The following is a 19,076-nucleotide window of genomic DNA, read 5'->3' as shown; positions in this document are numbered from 1 at the left end:
AGGAGTCCAAACCTTATATACCCAAGAAACCATCTTAAATGTAGAGTTGTGCTTGAATATTTCTTCCTGTCATGTTTCCTGAGTAATGCTTGTGACGGATGCCTAGGCCTTTGCTTCTGGGTACTTAGTCGCCATAGGGGCCTAAAAGTATATTTAAATAAATTTCTAAAAATGAGTAACAAACTATCTAACCCACAGGCCTTTTCTTTAAGAAAAAGAGATAGGAAATGAGATTATGGGGTGTGGCTGAGACCCTCACTTGGCAGATTAGGAAGTCAGGCAAAGGGAGGTTATGTGTTTTCACTAATGTTGACCAGGTAGTGGGAGAGCTGGAATGTACAGCCTCAGTCTTCATCCCTTTCAGGTCATGGTTCTTTGCAGAAAATCTATGAACAGTCCTCCAGTGAGAGGTCATTTAGCAAATGTCTGGATGAAACAGTGGGTTTTGTTGTTGGCCTGAGTTAAGGGGAGGGTTTTATCTCCATCAGGGGAGAAACACCATCTTCAACAGTCTTTCAGTTGTGAGCAGAGCTAGTTTGATTGTTCAGATTTTCCTTTGGCGAGAAGCACATGTGTTTTGAGCGTTACAGAGCACTCTGTTGTGTGAGCCTCGCTAACCCGTGCCTCTTAGTGCAGCTGATGTGTCCATTTGCTATGGGGTGACAGCTGGCTGCCCGGCCCATCAATGTGACTGCTGTTTCAGGTAGAGACAGCTGCTCTGCCACCAGGTATGGGGAGCCGAGAGAAGAAATAGACTAAAAAGGTCGCTGCTCCAGGAGTTCCTTGGACATCACTCTGGTGAACTGACTTGGTAGTGTTCATTGGATGGAGTTCTTTAGATAGTCTCCTCTAGTTGACATCTTATCAAATTAGTGCTTTCACTTTACAAAAATTAAAATGAGTTTCAGACAAAAGGACACAGTTGTTTAGAGTCATCCTGCTAGAACATGATGCTGATTTCATGCAACATTTGTGGTACCAATCAGGTTTCAGCCGATTAATTAAATCATACCAAGACTGGGAATGAAGTTTAAATTATCGTGCATGGAATTACCCACACATTTAATGATCATGGCTAAAGCAACATTTGCACGGGCCTTGGGTGTCATGTTTACCCGAGAGTGACTTGCTCCTTTCATCCACGTCTCTCAGCTGTCACCCCATGTCTGGAGAGTGTGCCTGCAAGCCAGGCTGGTCAGGACTCTACTGTAATGAGACCTGTTCTCCTGGATTCTACGGGGAAGCTTGCCAACAGATCTGCAGCTGCCAAAACGGGGCTGACTGTGACAGTGTGACAGGAAAGTGCACCTGTGCCCCAGGATTCAAAGTGAGTGGCTTGGGCTGTGGAGGAAGGAGATAAGGGGTGCAGCTTGGAGCATATTGATACCATGATTTATATGACCTTTTCTGAAGTCCAATGAATGTGCTAAAAATCAATCGCATCATTAACAAGAAAGAAAATGAAGAGAAAAGTAATAATAAGAGATATAAATACTTACCTGAGAATGATGACTGGGCAAGCCGGTGAAACTATAAAGTGGCATTAATATTTAATTATTTAATTAATATATGTCATGAAGTAAGATGAATTTTAATTATTCCTTATGTAATTACTTTATCATGTTTTATAGGTAGCAAAGAAATTTCCCAAGTAGGATATGTATTATTGTCAACCGTTTTTGTTTTAATTCCATGCAATTTGAAGGTGCATACTACATCGTTAGCATTTATTATATATTAATATCCAAGGATTAGTAGTATATAAGTTTTTCAGTCCCTTTGAGAATCTAGACCTTTCAAATATGCCTATAAGCTAACAGAGAAGAATTTTGCCTAGTTTCCAGGATTTCTTAGCAACAGATTAGAAATTTTTGTTTTGAAGTAAAATGGGTTGTTCTTGAGTTATTTTCTCCCCTTTTTAAGAGAACATTAAACTGTGAAGAATGTTGATGATTACTCCAGAGCACATAATATAGAATGAGTGAGTCATAAAGTCTCAGAGCTGAGATCTTTATAGGATTTTCTAACCTGTGTCACAATTCTTTGGTTGAGCCCTTGAATTATCCTTAAGAGTCTTCTGTTTTTAAAGGAGGGTGACCTCCAGTCCCCTTTGGTAACCAACTTCTATGTTTAAAAGCTCCCTGTCAGATAATAAATTGAATCATGCTGCTGGCTGAGTGTGTTCTATTCCTTTGCCTCACCCACTAATCGTATTACATGTTATACAAGGCAGTCTAGGAAGCATTGCAATTTAATGTATAGTTCATATTTATGTTTATTGACAGTAATTGTACAGCTACAGTTTGTTGTTCTATATCTACTTGTCTGAGCAAGGACAGAGGGTTTTGAATTTATTTGCTACCAAGGAAAACTAATGAAGGCAACAGGCTTTTTGGGGGTCCTATTCAATACTGTATCCTAAATATAGGCCAGCTAGCATTGCCCTTGAATCTGTACAATTAATATAGTGGTGATGTTATAACAACTCTTAAAAATACAATGTGTTAAAATTAGAGAGGGACTGTAATTAGAATGGACAAGATATATTTTTGTTCATTTGTGTTGGCCTTATTTCATGTGGTAAAATTGCATGCATTTTCCTATTTGCGCCCATCTAGGGAATTGACTGCTCTACCCCATGCCCTCTGGGAACCTATGGGATAAATTGTTCCTCTCTCTGCGGCTGTAGAAACGATGCTGTCTGCTCTCCTGTGGATGGGTCTTGTACTTGCAAAGCAGGTGAGTGGGTGAATCAGTCTGTTACCTGATCCTAGTCCTGTTAACTCCTAAAAGCACAGGAAAGAAACTTTAACTAGGATTCTAGCTCCAGCTGTGCAGAAATACGGTGCCTGGACTCAGCAAGACCCTTAGCCAGGGAGAGCTCTCCTGCTTTCGTGAGTCAAAGGGAGAGGCTCACATGAGATTATCTCTGAAGTCACTGCCAGCTCCAAAAGTCTGTGAGTCTCTGTGCTTTGGTGAAGCGTAAGCAAGCAGACATGTGTCCATTCCCCTAAATTGATTGGCCTGGAGTCCTGACAAGAATGCAGCCAAGCACCTGATTGTACGTGGGGGCTGGATCGTGTTTATTCACAGTTGCTGCAGCAGCCGGCATCCTGGATATTCACTGTTCATGGTTCATGGGCTCCTGCTTTAAAGATGGGGTTGTTCTTTCAAACGCAAACTTTCCTTCTCCCTCCCATATAAATATTTCATTTGCTGACCTGAACAAAACTCAGCACCCCACAATGTGCATCACTGCGCATTAGATAGTGAGTGATGTGCGTTGTGCATCTTCACTTCATCTCTCTTCCCCCAGTAGCCCGGTAGTGCTTCTCAGTGTTGGCATCCTTGACAGCTGTGCGGGTACTTTAGTTCATTTCTGGTAGAGGCTTTACATGGCAGAGCCAATGCTCCCTGAGCTGTGGCAGGGGCACTTCTGTGCACCTCTGAGATGTTTCTCAGGTGAAGAGTGGCTTGGAAAGGCTGGGCAGAGCTCCCTGCTGCCTTTGTTTGCTCACGTGCCCTGGCACTCTTGTCGTGGCAGGCTGGCACGGGGTGGACTGCTCCATCAGCTGTCCCAGTGGCACATGGGGCTTTGGCTGTAACTTAACATGCCAGTGCCTCAACGGCGGAGCCTGCAACACCCTGGATGGGACCTGCACCTGTGCACCTGGATGGCGCGGGGAGAAATGTGAATTTCCCTGCCAGGTATGACCCAACTGGGAGGGCTGGGAGGAGCTGATGCCAGAGGGTTAGCTTATTTTTGCAGACTTCATGATTTAAAGTGCCTGGTAGTGAGCCAAACCATAGTGACTACTAGGAGAATTGAGGTGTTTCAACTCAGATTGGATACAGGATAGGAAAAGGAATAGATGTGGAAATTAGTTAGGCAGCTTTGTGAGAATCCCTCCCTTCCTCTCTCTCCTGGTTCCCGCCACCATTCCCCTCTGTTTTCTCTATTCTAATATACCCATATCTTCGTGGCAGCCAGTAACCAGCATTTGTCAAACACCCAGTGTATGCCTGTCAACTCTCCAAATATTGTGTTTCCATTATAATGGAAATCCTCCAGGCTTTGGGGTGGAAAGTGGCAGGACATTGAAAGGGGGGTGGTGATGGTGTCACAGAAAGCCTCAGTGAGGTGGGGAAAGGTTTGGAAACAGCTGCCTTTTAACACAGATATCTCTGAAGTCACACAAATCTCCATAGATTTCCATGGTTCAAGGCTGACTCTGTTCCCTTGACCTACTTTGGAGGCACCCATCATCAGAACCCCTGTGCCGAGTGTGCCGCAGGCCAACAGGCTGGGCAATGGGTAGTGCATTCTGTAGTAACAGCCCATTTCACTTGCTTCCTCTCACGCACGGGGCCAGTTTCCTTCCCTCTTTTCCATTGCTCTCTCTCCCTATGCTCCCGAGCCATTAAGCATTCTCTCAGTGGAGTGTGTTCTCTGCCTCCCGGGGATCATCTGATGGTGAGGTGACACCATGACCCCCTGAACTGGCCCCCTCGAGGGGGTCCTTCCACAGAGCACTTTTCTCCCTGGGCTTCCTCCTCATTAAGTGCAGCCCATTTGGCAGCTAGAGAGCATCTCACCGGAGGCTATTCCATGCCCTCCAAACCCCTGGGACAAAGTTATCTTAGCTTTGCCTCCTGTCATCCACCAGTGAACAGATTATCAGTGCTCTGAGGTGGGCTTGAAGATCACCCTTCACTCCCAGTCTGAGTGTGGACAAAGCAAAGCCCCCAGTCCTTTTTTTGGTATATTATTAGATGCATTAATAAATCAGCAAAGGCTGAAGATGGTTTAGTGGCTCACACTGTAGCAAAGCTAAATCCTATAAGCCCGAACAAACATTAGTAGAACCTAAAAATGTTTTTTTAATATTTTATTTTAGTAAGCACTAGACAAATGATTATGTCATCTAACACCCACTACCTGTTTAATGCTGGTTCTCGGTGCCTCCCTCTTGGTAATTTTGCAGCTTGGTGCTGTGGGAGGTTTGTAGTACTCTCCCTCAGTCAGGACCTGGCAAAAGAGCAGGGCTTATAAATGCAGAACTTTCATTCCTCTCCCACAAACTAAATGATCACGTCCGTGAAGAGTCTCATCTCTGCTGGACCACCAACGCGGACGTGCATGTGAAAACATTAAGGTCTGGGAGGGGATGAGGGCGGGGGTGGGGGTGGGGGTGGTGCCGACACACACTGCATCCTGGCTCAGGAGGTTGAATCAGAATGTTTCATGTGGTTTAGATGGCATCATGGAGAGGAGGATGCTAATTAGGAAAAGTGACAAAAGATGTTAATTTCTCCTAGTTCTATGTATCTCATTGGCAATTTATGGAAATGAGCTTCATCATTAGAACTGTTATTTTTAAAGTTTTAGGCTTTCTTTATGTGGGTCAGGGACTTCCCTTTTCACTAATGAATAGAATGCCTTGTAGGAGAATAAAATTCTGGAGCTGTGTATGGTGGCAGATGTTAACTTATTGTGGTGATCATTTCACAATATAAACAAATATCGAATCATTATATTTTAGACCTGAAACTAATAAAATGTATGTCAGTTATACCTCAGTGGGGGAAAATAAATGCCCTGTAAGGAGTACTGAAATATTTTATAAAAATCTTTAGGAACAAAAAGACAATATTTTTATGAGTTGTGGCTCATGGTAAGATAAATATTATTTTAATTAATTGGCATGTTTACCTATATTTGGTTTGGCATAGTTGGTTCACCATTCGTATGGTAGACATAAACTAAGGTTTGAGCGATTTAAAAATGCTTACCTCTTGCAGCCTAGCCTATATTTGGGGGGCCAAGAAGACATGGGAAGAGGTGATTGTAATGCATGCTGCAGAGAGGTGTTTGGGAGAGGAGGGTGCTGTTTCTGAAACGGCTGACTGAGGTCCCTCTCATCTCCCACCATGGGATTCCCATCCCTCATTGCTATCTTCCATGCAGGATGGCACGTATGGGCTGAACTGTGCTGAGCGCTGTGACTGCAGCCATGCGGATGGCTGCCACCCCACCACGGGCCATTGCCGCTGCCTCCCCGGATGGTCAGGTGAGAACCAAGGGCCACTACTTGAAATGGGAAACTACTTGAAATGGGAAACATGCCAACTTGTGCCTAGCGCTGTTCCTTGCTACCTCAGAGAAACATGCACAGGTCAACTTTTCAGAAAAAATTGAAAATATGGTAAAGTCTCCAGGAAGCGGACAAATTTTTACCCAAGAAGTATTACTGCTAGGCCTAATTAATCTGTAATCCAGGGATGACTTTTTGTTGAATCAGGCAAGAGCAATTCTCTTGAGCCTTCTGGTATGGATGTGACGGAAAAACCTGAACGAACTTTTTGGCCAACCCAATAAACTATTAGAATTCATGTCATCAAGAAGGGAAAATTGTGAATTGCTGTGAAGAGTTTAGCAAGACCTCTGTGGTATTTTTGAGCATTGAGGAAAGAATGATTGAAATAAACCAGAAGAAAATAAGTTCACCTCAGTGAGGCAAAACTATTAAATAGTTTTATGGTTAATATGCAAATATTAAAATATTTATTACTAGAAATATTTCTTACAATAATATTTGTCTTAAAAATTCATAATATGGGGCTTCCCTGGTGGCGCAGTGGTTGAGGGTCCGCCTGCCGATGCAGGGGACACGGGTTCGTGCCCCCGTCCAGGAAGATCCCACGTGCTGCGGAGCAGCTGGGCCCGTGAGCCATGGCTGCTGAGCCTGCGCGTCCGGAGCCTGTGCTCTGCAACGGGAGAGGCCACAACAGTGAGAGGCCCACGTACCGCGAAAAAAAAAAAAAAATTCATAATATGATTGAGGACAAATTTTCTAACCACAAGGTAGAAGTTTCTCCTTGTTTATATGGCTTCTTGGTTTCAGCCAGGAAGTTTATCAAACTAACAGTGGTCTTGGGAGAAGAACCATGTTTTTACTTAGGATATATAGACTTGGGAGATGGCACTAAATGCCCAAGCAAATTGGGATCTTGCTCTTCTTTTTGATACGTCAATTCAAGGGTGTTCTAAGAAGACAAAAGAAGCCAAAAAATAGAATTTTAAACACTCATTAAGAAAAATTACTAATGGGAATGCAATAGGAAAGTTATCGGATATTGGAAAGAATAAACTGAATATATTGATGAACATTTCTTCTGTAAGTAAATTGAAATGTTAAATGCTATTTGCCAACTTAGGTGAAATCCTGTTAAACTGGAGACAGGATTAGAGGTAGATAAATGCACCAAAACTTTCGTTTAAAATTATATTCTCATTGGAAGTCATTTGTGTGTGCCTTTGTATATATTTGTGTCTAAATATATTTGTATATATATTTAGAGAAGAGAGAGGGATTTGTAAGACAGAGCTGCTTCCATATTGGTGATTCTTCAGTATCCTCGAGAATAGTTTTTTAACTTGTCCTCTAAAAGAGAAATTGATGGTAACAAGCCCAGTATTCTCTTCAGTGATGGTTCATATTTTCAGAAGATGGGTCTTTCAGAGAAGACTCTTAGCCTCCATACCAGAGTTGTCATGTTGAGGAAATTATGGAGTGGCCTTACCTTTTAGCAAAAATGCACACAAAGAAGACTCTAGAGAAATAATAATAAGTAATGCTTATTGAGCACTTACTGCAGGCTTACAGCTCTATGAGGTAGAAAATATTATTTTCTCCTTTTTACAGATGAGGAAACTGAGGCAAAGAGAAGTTAAGTGGCCTGACCCAGAGTCCCAGAGTCAGTAAACATGAGAAATGGGATTTGCACCAATGCTGTCCCACCATGTAGCCAGCTCTCTTAACTTTTACACCCTACTGCCATGCATGGACTTAGTCCAAGAAGTGCTGGGGGGAGAGGGAAGTTACGCTGAGATTTATTTTCAGCATGGATGAAGACTTCTGAGAATTATATGAGAGGACCATGGTGCTCAGTGCTGATAACTAGCAACCTTTTTATAGATAGGTAGGTAGGTAGGTAGGTAGGTAGGTAGATAGATAGACTCACATATCATAGAATTCACCTATTTAAAGTGTAGAATTCAGTGGTTTTTAGTGTATTCAAACAATTGTACTGCCCTTACCACTATCAATTTTAGAAGATCTTCATTACCACCCCATTAGTACCTATTAGCAGTCATTCTGCATTTACTCCCAACTCACCCTCCCACACCCTTCTCTCTACTATAGGCAACCACTAATCTACTTTCTGTTTCTGTAAACTTGCCTATTCTGGATATTGTATAGATTCATATAATATGTGGTATTTTGTAACTGGATTCCTTCTCTTAGCATATGTTTTTAAGGTTCATCCATATTGGAGCATATATCAATACTTCATTCCTTTTGACTAGCGAATAATATTCCATTGTGTGGATAGGCAACATTTTATTTACCCATTCATCAGTTGATAGACATTTGGGTTGTTCCCACCTTTTTGGCTATTATGAAAAATACTGTTATGAACATTCTTGTACAGTTTCTGTGTGGATGTATATATTTTAGGTATACACTTAGGCGTGGAATTGCTGGGTTGTATGGTAACTCTAAGTTTAACCTTTTTAAGAACTACTGCACTTGTTTTCCAAAGCATCTGTACCATTTTGCATTCCTACCAGCAGTGTATGAAGTTTCCATATCCTCACCATACTTGTTACTATCTTTTTGATTATAGCCATCCTGGTGGGTGTGAAACCTTATCTCATTGTGTTTTTGATTTGCATTCCCTCAATAAGTAATGATGTTGAGCATCTTTTCATGTATTTATTGGCCATCTGTGTATCTTCTTTGTAGAAATACCTCTTCAGATACTTTGCTCATTTTTTAACTTGGGTTATTTGTCTTTTTATTATTGAGTTGTAATATCTCTTTATATATTCTAGCTCTATGTCCCTTTTCAGATATATAATTTGCAAACATTTTCCCTCTGTGATTATTTTTTCACTTTCTTGATGGTGTCTTTTGCCACAGAAAAGTTTTTATATTTATAAAGTTCAGTTTATCTACTTTTTTCTTTTGTTGCTTGTACTTTTGGTGTCAAATCTAAGAAACCATTGGCTAATCCTAGATAACAGTGATTTATGCCTGAGTATTCTTCTAAGCATTTTATAATTTAAGCTTTTACATTCTGGTCTTTGATACATTTTGAGTTTGTTTCTATATATGGTGTGAGGTAGGGGTCCAAATTTATTCAGTTGTATGTCAATATGCTGTTGTCCCAACACCATTTGTTGAGAAGAACATTCTTTCCCCCACTGTATTGTCTTGATATCCTTGTCAGAAAGCAATTTACCATAGATGTGACAGCAATTATTTCTGGACTCTCATTTCTATTCTATTGATATATATGCCTATCCTTATGTCAGTAACATACTCTTTTGATTGCTGTAGCTTTGTAGAAAGTTTAAAATTGGGACATGTGAGTCTTCCAACTTTGGTCTTCTTTATCCAGATTGTTTGGCTATCCTGGGTCCTTTGAATTTCCATATGTATTTTAGGATCAGCATGTTAACTCCTGCAAAGAAACAAGGTGTAAAATTAAAGAGGATTGAATAAATAGATCCATGAGAGTAATATTGCCAGCTTATCAATATTAAGTGTTCAGATCCTTGAACGCAGGAGGCCAACAGTAACCTCTGCAGTGGTGTCTCGCAGCCCTTTGGAATTTGTTGAGAGCTTCTTTGGCTTCTGGCAGGAGTAAACTGAGAAAAACTGTAGTGTGCTTGATTTCTAGTGTTTGAGAGCTACCTTGGGAAACAGGTCAAGGCTTGTGTAATAGACTTCATTTTCTGTCAATAGGAGCTACCCACAGAAACAAGGACTCCCTGGCCCTCTAATTCCTCCCTGACTTGCAAAGGCTGAGATAACTGACTTCCGAATGTGAAATTCCACCTTCCCATGTTTCTGTTTGGCTCTTAATTACTAAATGTTAAAACTACATCCCTCCAGGGATTAAACCAGATTTTGTGACTTCACAGCGTTCTTGAAGTTCTCAAATGTAGTGACCAGTACTAAGTTCTCAAAGACCGCAGTGAAGCAAATAGCATTTTAGGCCCCTGGCAAATTCAGAACTTAACTAACAGAGAAGTCACATCATTTGTTTTGGGCCATACTCCACCAAATCTACTTTTGTCTTATGAATATAGAGGAAATGTGAGATGTTCCTGAACACAACAGTCATCCATCAAGTATACACCTGCTTTGATGATTTAGAACAAGCCTGTGAAAAGCATGCGCTAGTATACATGAGAAAAGCAAGAGATATGATTTAGCCAGAAGCCAGCTAGAAAATGTGTTAGTTACATTCCATAGTCTGGGTCATGGGGTAAGACAAATGATCTCATCTGGCCTTAGACCTGTGGAGCTCCTGTGGGGATGTGGTGGCTTTGTCACACAACATAATCTTTTTTTTTTTTTTTTTTTTTTTTCGGTATGCGGGCCTCTCACTGTTGTGACCTCTCCCGTTGCGGAGCACAGGCTCCGGACGCGCAGGCTCAGTGGCCATGGCTCACGGGCCCAGCCGCTCCGCGGCATGTGGGATCTTCCCAGACCGGGGCACGAACCCGTGTCCCCTGCATCAGCAGGCAGACTCTCAACCACTGCGCCACCAGGGAAGCCCCACACAACATAATCTTGTAATCCTCTGTCCATCTGTGACTGGTCTGCTTCTCCAAAGGGGAGGAAGTTTTGCTGCTTCATTTGTTCTATCACTTGTTGCCCACCATCTCTTTGCTTCATGGCTCCAGTGTCTAATTCCTGTGGGTCTTCTGCATGGGCTGTTGGTCTGTAAGTATCTAAGACTGCTGGGAGACATTTTTTAGAGCAGTCATCCCCTGCACTCAACAGAACACACTTGTATAAGCAAACATATGTAGAGGAAAAGAAAGTTCCTGAAGTTCTGGAAAACACCCTACAGTTGGATCAAGAATTGGCTTATTTTTCTAAAAGGAAAGAAGAGTAGACTCTGTATTATGTACACAGAACACCATTCCATTGTCAAAACTGGGTAGACTCATCATTTTTCGTTACATACTTGTTTTGAGTAAGTGCCTCATAAAGACATTTCAAAATAGGAAGAAAGCTTTGCTTTTCCTTTGGATATCAGGTTCGGGGCAAAATAAGTAACCTCAGTCCAGGGAAGCAAGTGATTCTTTTTCCTTCCTCCTTATTGTGGAGATTGCTCTAGGTGAAATGTTGAGAATCGCTGGAGAGGGTAGCAAGTATGTGGGATGACAGTGAGGCTTTTGTGAAGGAATCAATGAAATCTAACACAGGGACCTGGGCTCTTCCCTCGACCAAATCGTCAAGATACTGTAGAGGCACCAAATGTGCTCAGCCGCTGAGGATGGGGAGAGGCTGATCTGGCCAAGGAGTATGGATCCAGAAAGAAGGGTCAAGAGACCTTTATCCCTCTTTGCAAAGAAACTGACATACCCACATTGAGAAAGTCAGGCACTGACATGATACACTGAGGAGGTCAGCTTGCTTTCTCACCAAGGGGCTCATCACCATCCTTGTAACTTTACTCTCTTTTCTAATGTTTGACAGTCTTTTTTCTTAAAGGAAACAAGACTCTTATTTATTTCTACTATAATTGATAGTCCCATTTTTACCTAGTCATAAAATAAGTTTTCAAAATGTACTACCATAAATATTAACCAAGAGTTGCATCTGACATCCCAGATACTATTTCCAAAAGAAATGTAGCATTTTTCAAAAGAAGAGACATGCACTTTTATTATATGTTTTTAATTAAAACCTTAATTTATTGATGTGTTTAGCCAATAGGTTACTTTATCAAACAGAGGCAGATTGCATTAAAAAAATGGGAAAAAATGAAACATCAACAAGATATAGGCTGTGTCCTGGGCTCCTTCTCCCACACCTCTGCTACACACACACACACACACACACACACACACACACACACACACACACACACACACACACACACTCTAATAAAATGAGACTGCCTCTTCAAAATCATTATTCTGAAATTCCAGGTGTCAGTGAAATATAGTTAGGTGTATGTGTGTGTGTGTATGTGTGTTTCCAGAGTAGTGGAGTGATATGCTTTATAAAGTTTTTCCCCAAAACAGAAACACGCTGATTTTTTTTTCCCCTTCCTTTCTGCTCTGACTTCAGTCAGCTAGATCACCTCTTTGCTGAATGTTACAGCTAATCAAGATTTCATTCCAGCTGTCTGGGAGGATATGCAGTCTCCAGGCTGGTTCCCGACCCTGGCTAAGATCACTGTCACCTGGGAACTCCTTTAACTCATATATTCCTGATCCCCACTTCACACCTACTAAATGACAGTCTGGAGGGTGCATGAGGAGAGGATGGAGCCATTGCCAGACCATAAAGTACCGTTCAGACAAATTTGGAAAAGATTTGGAATTCCCTCAGGGTGTGCTTCTTGGTGGTAGAAAGCAACGAGCTGGATTTCTGCTCTAACTTAGCCCTTTAGCCAGGGGCTCTTGTGCAGTGTACAACCTGCACAACCTTACCTGTTGGCCCTGTCTGTTATTTTAAAAGTTACCCCGGTAATTGCAGGGGCAATTACCCATCTGTGGGTTGGCTTCTGCTCTACCTTGCTACTCTAGTGATTGAAGAGGTTGGAGTCCATGGGAGCATTTCTGCGACAGAAAACCTCATAGCCAGTGGCAAAAGACTAGAGGAGGCTTAGAGATACATTCATTCCGGAACAGAAAAGTTAAATGCTAAACTGAGAGAAAGGAGATTAAGATGCCAAAGCAAAGTCTAGGAGCCTTAGGATAGAGAGTGGGACTAGCAAGGCGTGGATAATGATGAGGAGGGGAAAGGAGGGTAGGAAGAGAGGTGGGGTGCTCGTCTGAGCCCAGCCAGGAAGGGGGGCACTGGAAAGAGGAAACACTGCAGGCAACTTCATGAGAAGAGGCCAGCTTTTCAGCAAGCAGAACCAGGCCTGCAGTGGTCCCAGCACCTCTCCAGAAGGACAGTCCCCCTTTCTAAGTTTCCCCCCACACACCGAGTTTGACTAGCTGAGTAAGGGAGCTGCTGCTTCGGACACTGATCGGTGATGCCTGAATTGTCATAGTAAGGGGAGACCCAACTTTCTTTGTCAAGTGACATAGAAGTGCAAATTGAAGTGCACATGAGTTTTAATCAACGTGCTTTGCACCCAATCAGCCACAAGTGCAAATGACTCGTTATTTGACCCTTTAAGATATTGGGGCAGGAGGGTGGGAAATGTGTAGCACATGCATATGTCTGTCTGTCACATGGTCTTGGGGGAGGGAGTAATTTAAAAGCAGAACATGGGGTCCCTAAAGTGAGGGTGGAGGGAGGGGCTCACCCTCCCAAAAGAAAGGCTGTTGTAAAAGCCAAGCTTCCAGATCCCTAATCTGCCTGGCATTCCGTTCTGTTTGCTTTTATCTGGGCCCGGACTAAGGCGGGCCATGCTCTCTGGTGTTTTGTGTTGCCACTGCAAATACAAACATCTCTGATTTACATTATTTATTTTTCAACTTGGCTACCAATATAGCAGTTCCTTCTTCCTTTAACGTTTATGGTATCGAAAGAGAAAAATTTGATTTAACAACCATTTATTGAGTATCTCCACGTTGTATGCAACCGCAGTGCTTCGGTGCTAGGAACAGGAAGATGAGGTGGCACTGGCTCCTGGCCGGCAGGAAGACATTCATGACTCTCAGGGAAGGCATTGTGTGGGCAGAGGTGGATAGGCCAGGGAGTCACTTGTCTACACTGCCATACGCCTCTGCTTCAGGTGTCCAGAGGATTAGAAAAGCAGAGATAATGTTATGACTAAATAACTTAGTTCCTCTCTCCTATAATCACCAGGCCCAGTGATTGTTAACAAATCTCACTCTTTGCTCTAATAGATATTTAGTAGCTCAGTGCCCGGGAGCAAGACATCAAATCAAAATCATTTCCTTCATTCATTAACGCCCCAAATATTGCAATACTTGTATGAGGAATATAAACAATTAAGCAAGACAAGGAGTTTGGGTTAGATCTCTGAGAGGGGAAATAATGACACCCCAGATGATTTATTTACTGCATTCATGCAATCACAAATGCCTAGTGAATGCTGATTTCACGTGGAGACCGTGGGCATAATGCATCAGGCATTAAATGCACGAACATTTCTTTAGAGCTGCTTAGCTGAAGTTTATCACCATCACTCAGCCATTGCCTAGCAACTCGTGAAGGCTGTCAAAGAGCTCTTTGTCCTCAGTCCTGGCAAAAACAGTCCCGCACAGACCTCCTTATCAGTGTTAGAACATTATCAGGAAAAAATGCTTCCATTGAACTAGAGAGTCCTGCAAATTTAAAGATATCCCCTTTCGATTTTGTCCCTTCTTCCAAATAGTGTAGGAAGTTGTTTCCTAAATTAACTCGTATTAAAGCCTCTATCTGTACTTTGATAAACATTCCAAAAGGATTTCCTTAAGATGTCCCATAATTCTTCTATTGCTTTATAATCTGCACTAACATTTAAAATCACAGACCTAAGCTCATCAAAGTCTGTCTTGCCCAAAATAAGCAGAGCAGACATTTCCACCCCCTTAGCTGGGAAGAGTCCCCATTTTAGGTACACAAAACATTCATGTGCTGGGCTTCCTGGTTTGAGTGCTCTTCTCGTAACTTCTTCGGAGAAGCAAAGAATGATATGGTTGCTCCATACAGTTGGAAAATGGTTCTGAATATTATGTTGGAAAGAGGAACTGTGCTTATTGACTCATTCAACAAACACTTATTTAACACCCTCCATGTGCTGGGCACTGCAGTGAACAAAAGCAGGCATCATTCGTCTCTCCCTCACAGAGCTGCCAGAATTCCTAAACTACCCTGGATGGAATATGGGCGGGGGGATGGTCTTTCATCTGCATTCTCTCCTGCACCTCTGTGGAATTCATCCTGTCCCCAGGTGCCATTGATTTCATTCAAGACCTTGTCATTTTATCACTTTTTACTTGGGTAACCCAAAATAGCCACCTGACATGTCTTCTTTCTTCCAGGCTCATCATCTTCAAACCATCATCTTCCCTCCTACAAAGCACAAATCTAACTATGCCTCTCTCCTACTTAATTGTCCATCTGGTCTCTGTTAACACCAGGAGGAAGCTCATACTCCACAGCATGGCATCCTTGGCTCTTCCCTATGTGACCACTGCCTGCTGCCCCGTTGCCTTTCCTGCTTTTCCCAGCACCAATTTCAGCTGTCCCCAACATCTGTGATTTCTGAAGGATAGACACATACTTCTTAGGGCATGAACCTTGCACCCACCATTCTGTTAGCCTGGGACCCTCCTCCACCTTCACAAGGTAACTCCTTCCCTAATCATGATCCCCAGGCAGGGTTGGATATGCCTGTTCTGGGGCCATTATCACTCTAGAATTGGAGGTCTTTCTTAGAGAACCTTTCACGAGCAAGCCAGCAGTTTCTAGACCCCTTGAATGTTTATTGAGCTGAATTCTCTTTTCTGTCTTTGACAAACAAGGAAAGAAAAAGACGTCTTATAGCACTCCAGCAAGGTTGGCAAAGAGTAGGATAAGAACAATGGAAATAATTAAGGAATAAAACACACACACAAAACACACAGCCCCTCCCCCCCCAAAAAAAATGGTTAAAGCAAACTTACAATTCCCTATCCTGGAGAAAGTTTCATTGCAGGGTTAGCCCTATATGGAGGTCATATCAGTGGCCATATACCAAGTGTGACCTAGAGAAGCACTTACCTCAGTACTACCTCCTAAATTTCAGTCAGCCCTACTGCCTGAAATTCCACAGCTAGAGATTTATTTCTTAGGCTTCTAACATGTGTGCTGTCTTAAAATACTAATATTTTCTAGAGAAGATAACACCTCAGCAATGATACATTTATCTTATCTTTTTCTGACTGTAGGATGAAATGAAAGATAACAGGAGGGCATAGAGGTCCAGAGGGGAGGAATAGCAATAGGAGAAAATGGTGCAGCAAGAGGAAAAAAGACAGCTTCATGCTTTTTTCCTGGAGTTGCCCCTTGACTGAAACATGCTTTATATTTGTCTCCAAATAGATTTGGCATTAATATCTGCAAAATGATGACTCACTTTTACTAGCGATAGAGAAAAAAAAAAGGAATTGAATTTTTAAAGCAAGTTGGTAATAGAATTGTTATAATTTACTTGCCAAGGAAAGACTTCTTTGCAGCCCTAAAATAAAAGTTATTTAAACATAAGCTTGGTTCTGTTGAAATATGCTCATATGATTGGAGACAGAAGGCTTGATAGATGATCTCTAGAATTCCCTGTGATTCTCTGGAAATGAAATGACGGGTAAATCATGTGAAAAAAAGCTTATCTTTGCAATGGATCTCCTTGCTATATCAGGGGCCTTGTTGCTTCTATGAAAATTACCTAGATAAAGTTGATTGTAACTGATGGTTATGTGAACCAGCTGGACAAACCTACTAGAGAAGAGGAAACAGATATGAAATAAAGGATCACTTTATTCTGATTTGCCAATCTGCCCTGGCGTCATTTTTCTTGACACGCTTTGATTGAGAATGTGCTAATTAATACATAAATCATGATAATCTCTAATGTGAAAAAGCAGCATATGCGTTTTGATTGAAAGTGTATTCCATCTTAACTGCATTTATTGTCATGTAGAGATTTGGTAAGTAGTTGATAAACTAAATCACCATAAATGGCTAAATCTCCACCTCCTGCAAACGCCTGTCCCACAAAAAAAGTGTCAAAAATCAGGACTAATTTTCAGGATGATTTTCAGATTAACCAGGTAATCATTCAGCTTCCACTTCTTTAAAATCCTAACTCGGATTTGCCTGGGTAGCTCTAGACCAAAATGGCCAGGGTCGCCTGGATCTCTATGAAGCAGGTGTCCCATATTAGCTGCTGCTAAATAGGAGTCCTGGCTCACCATCAGAGCTCAGGACTTGAACTTGAATAGAGAGGGAAGCCTGTAGCGGGTTACCTTTATGGGTACTTCTTTCAAATTTGGAAAACAAACTTTAGATTTGCAGCCTCTTTCAAAGTGGTTTGCTCCTCAATCCATTTGATGCTTCTGCCTAGTAGAGCTATGAGTCAAAACACCAGCTAAGGCTCTGGGGCAGCTTTAGCACACTTGGGGAACATAGCATTTGCAATTCCATCTCAGTTTTTCGAACGAGATTTGAAAGAAAGATCAAATATTTGTGAACTCAAGAAAGAAAATATCATAGTAGGCCAAAATTCCGCGTTTTATTTCATGAGGAACACTTAAACCCCAATTGGCTTCTAACAGGCCTGCTTGCCTTTCTTCAGCCAGCAGCCAAGCTAAAATAACAGTCTGTTGTAAGTTCAAGCGAAACACAATGAGGTCTGTGCTTTTTCATGCCTACTTAACAGCCTGTACCATGCAGAAGACTTTCAGATAGAGAAAAACAGGAACAGTCAAAAGTGGAGTTATTTCAGCAGAAATGACTGGCCACCAGTTAGCAACGTTCACTTTATGGTTTGGGGCTGCTTCTGTGTTAAGATTTGGGCCATGGTAACTTTTTTCCTAATCAATTTAGGAGCAAAAACTTTAATACAAAACAGGGCCTTGTCAGCCTCCTTGGTGCGGGCGGAGTTCGTGTTCTGGAATCGTCAGAGTGGGAGTGGGCTTGTTCCTACTGTGTTTTCACTTGGTCTGAGGCCAGCAGTCTCCAGTTCACTCCTAATTATAACTCATTCTTCTTGCCTCTCAATGCAAGGAGCATTTCTTTGAGTTGTGAAGTATTCTGACTTACAAGAAAGAGCCCCCTGTGGCATTTCGAATACAGATTTACAAAAGAAACTTCCATTTATTTCAAATAAAACCTGGTTTTATTTTTATTTTTTGCAACTTGGGATTTTCTTTGTTTCCTTTAGGCATTTGTTCACTCATAACTGACTCTAAAGCTTCCCTATTTCCAGATTGAGAGTTAAACACCTGCATATGGGTTCATAATAATCAATAGCTTAGACAACAGCTATGAGTAACTTTATTTGCGATATTCTGCCTGTGTCTCCCCAATGGCAGATTAAATGTTTAAAGAGGAGTTTGGTGGCACAGATTAGTATATCTTTCTGTCTTGCACACTGTATTTTCAAAATATTTTAAGACTGTGTTTATTTGTTTGCTCCAGGGGAAGGTTTTCTTTACGTAACACAATTTAACCACCTTTTGCTTCACCTTATCTTTTTACACTTTGTCCATTTCTCCATAAAAACAAAGAATGGGGAAGGGAGGAAGTTGCCGGAGGCTAAAGGATATAGTATTTTTTATAAATTTTGCCTTCAATAGACAGAGCCCTTGGGCTTCTCCTCTGCTGTCTCCTCCTAAAGAAGAAAAATCAGTATAACAAAGATGTTCTATTTCTTCTCCTTTATGACGCCACAGAAAACAGTTCTGGGATTATTTTAATGTTATGACGACATGATATATGATGATGTATTGATGTGTATAAGTGGATTTTAAGCCTTGCATCATCCCCACTCACTGCTGCCCGTGATACCTCAGAGTCGATATGGTGACCTTGGTCCTGGTCTCTGACTTATCATCCCAGGCGCCCGCCCCAACGGCTTCTCACTCAGCCTTGCCCGTGTGCCTTGTTTCAGGTGTCCACTGTGACAGCGTGTGCACTGAGGGACGCTGGGGCCCCAACTGCTCCTTGCCCTGCTACTGTAAAAACGGGGCTTCGTGCTCCCCCGATGACGGCATCTGTGAGTGTGCACCAGGGTTCCGAGGCACCACTTGTCAGAGAAGTAAGTGTCTTGTTAGACGGCGGTTTCCATCTTCCCTTCTCAGATCTCTGTGTACAGAATCCTGATCTCTGTCCCACCCCTCAATTCATAGAAGTGTTCTGTTGCAGTCGAGGGCAGGGGAGAGTGGCGTAGGTCACCCTGTCCTTTGCAGAGCTGTCCTCACTCGATAGCCCTTCCCCAAAGGCTTCATTCTTTCCAACCTTCAGGACTAACCTAACAGATGGGGCTTTAGCCATTTCTTCTCAGGAATGATTTCATTGCCTCGCTGGCATCATCATCAG

The 19,076-nt window shown here is 42.1% G+C and overlaps 1 protein-coding gene across 2 annotated transcripts in view; it reads left to right on the top strand.

Moving 5' to 3' along the window:
• Positions 1–19,076, top strand: part of MEGF10 (multiple EGF like domains 10) — a gene marked incomplete at its 3' end in the record, with an annotated part of 209,697 nt that overhangs the window by 170,516 nt on the left and 20,105 nt on the right. For both annotated transcript variants that reach the window (XM_082835227.1, XM_082835228.1), the window contains 5 exons: positions 1,153–1,327; positions 2,619–2,739; positions 3,545–3,708; positions 5,969–6,071; positions 18,649–18,795. In XM_082835227.1, coding sequence (XP_082691353.1) covers positions 1,153–1,327; positions 2,619–2,739; positions 3,545–3,708; positions 5,969–6,071; positions 18,649–18,795 — 710 coding nt within the window. The remainder of the gene's footprint in view (positions 1–1,152; positions 1,328–2,618; positions 2,740–3,544; positions 3,709–5,968; positions 6,072–18,648; positions 18,796–19,076) is intronic.

This window comes from Leucopleurus acutus (genome assembly GCF_964270905.1).
Source record: "Leucopleurus acutus genome assembly, chromosome: 3".
NCBI lineage: Eukaryota > Metazoa > Chordata > Mammalia > Artiodactyla > Delphinidae > Leucopleurus > Leucopleurus acutus.
This window is presented reverse-complemented; position numbering and strand designations above follow the sequence as displayed.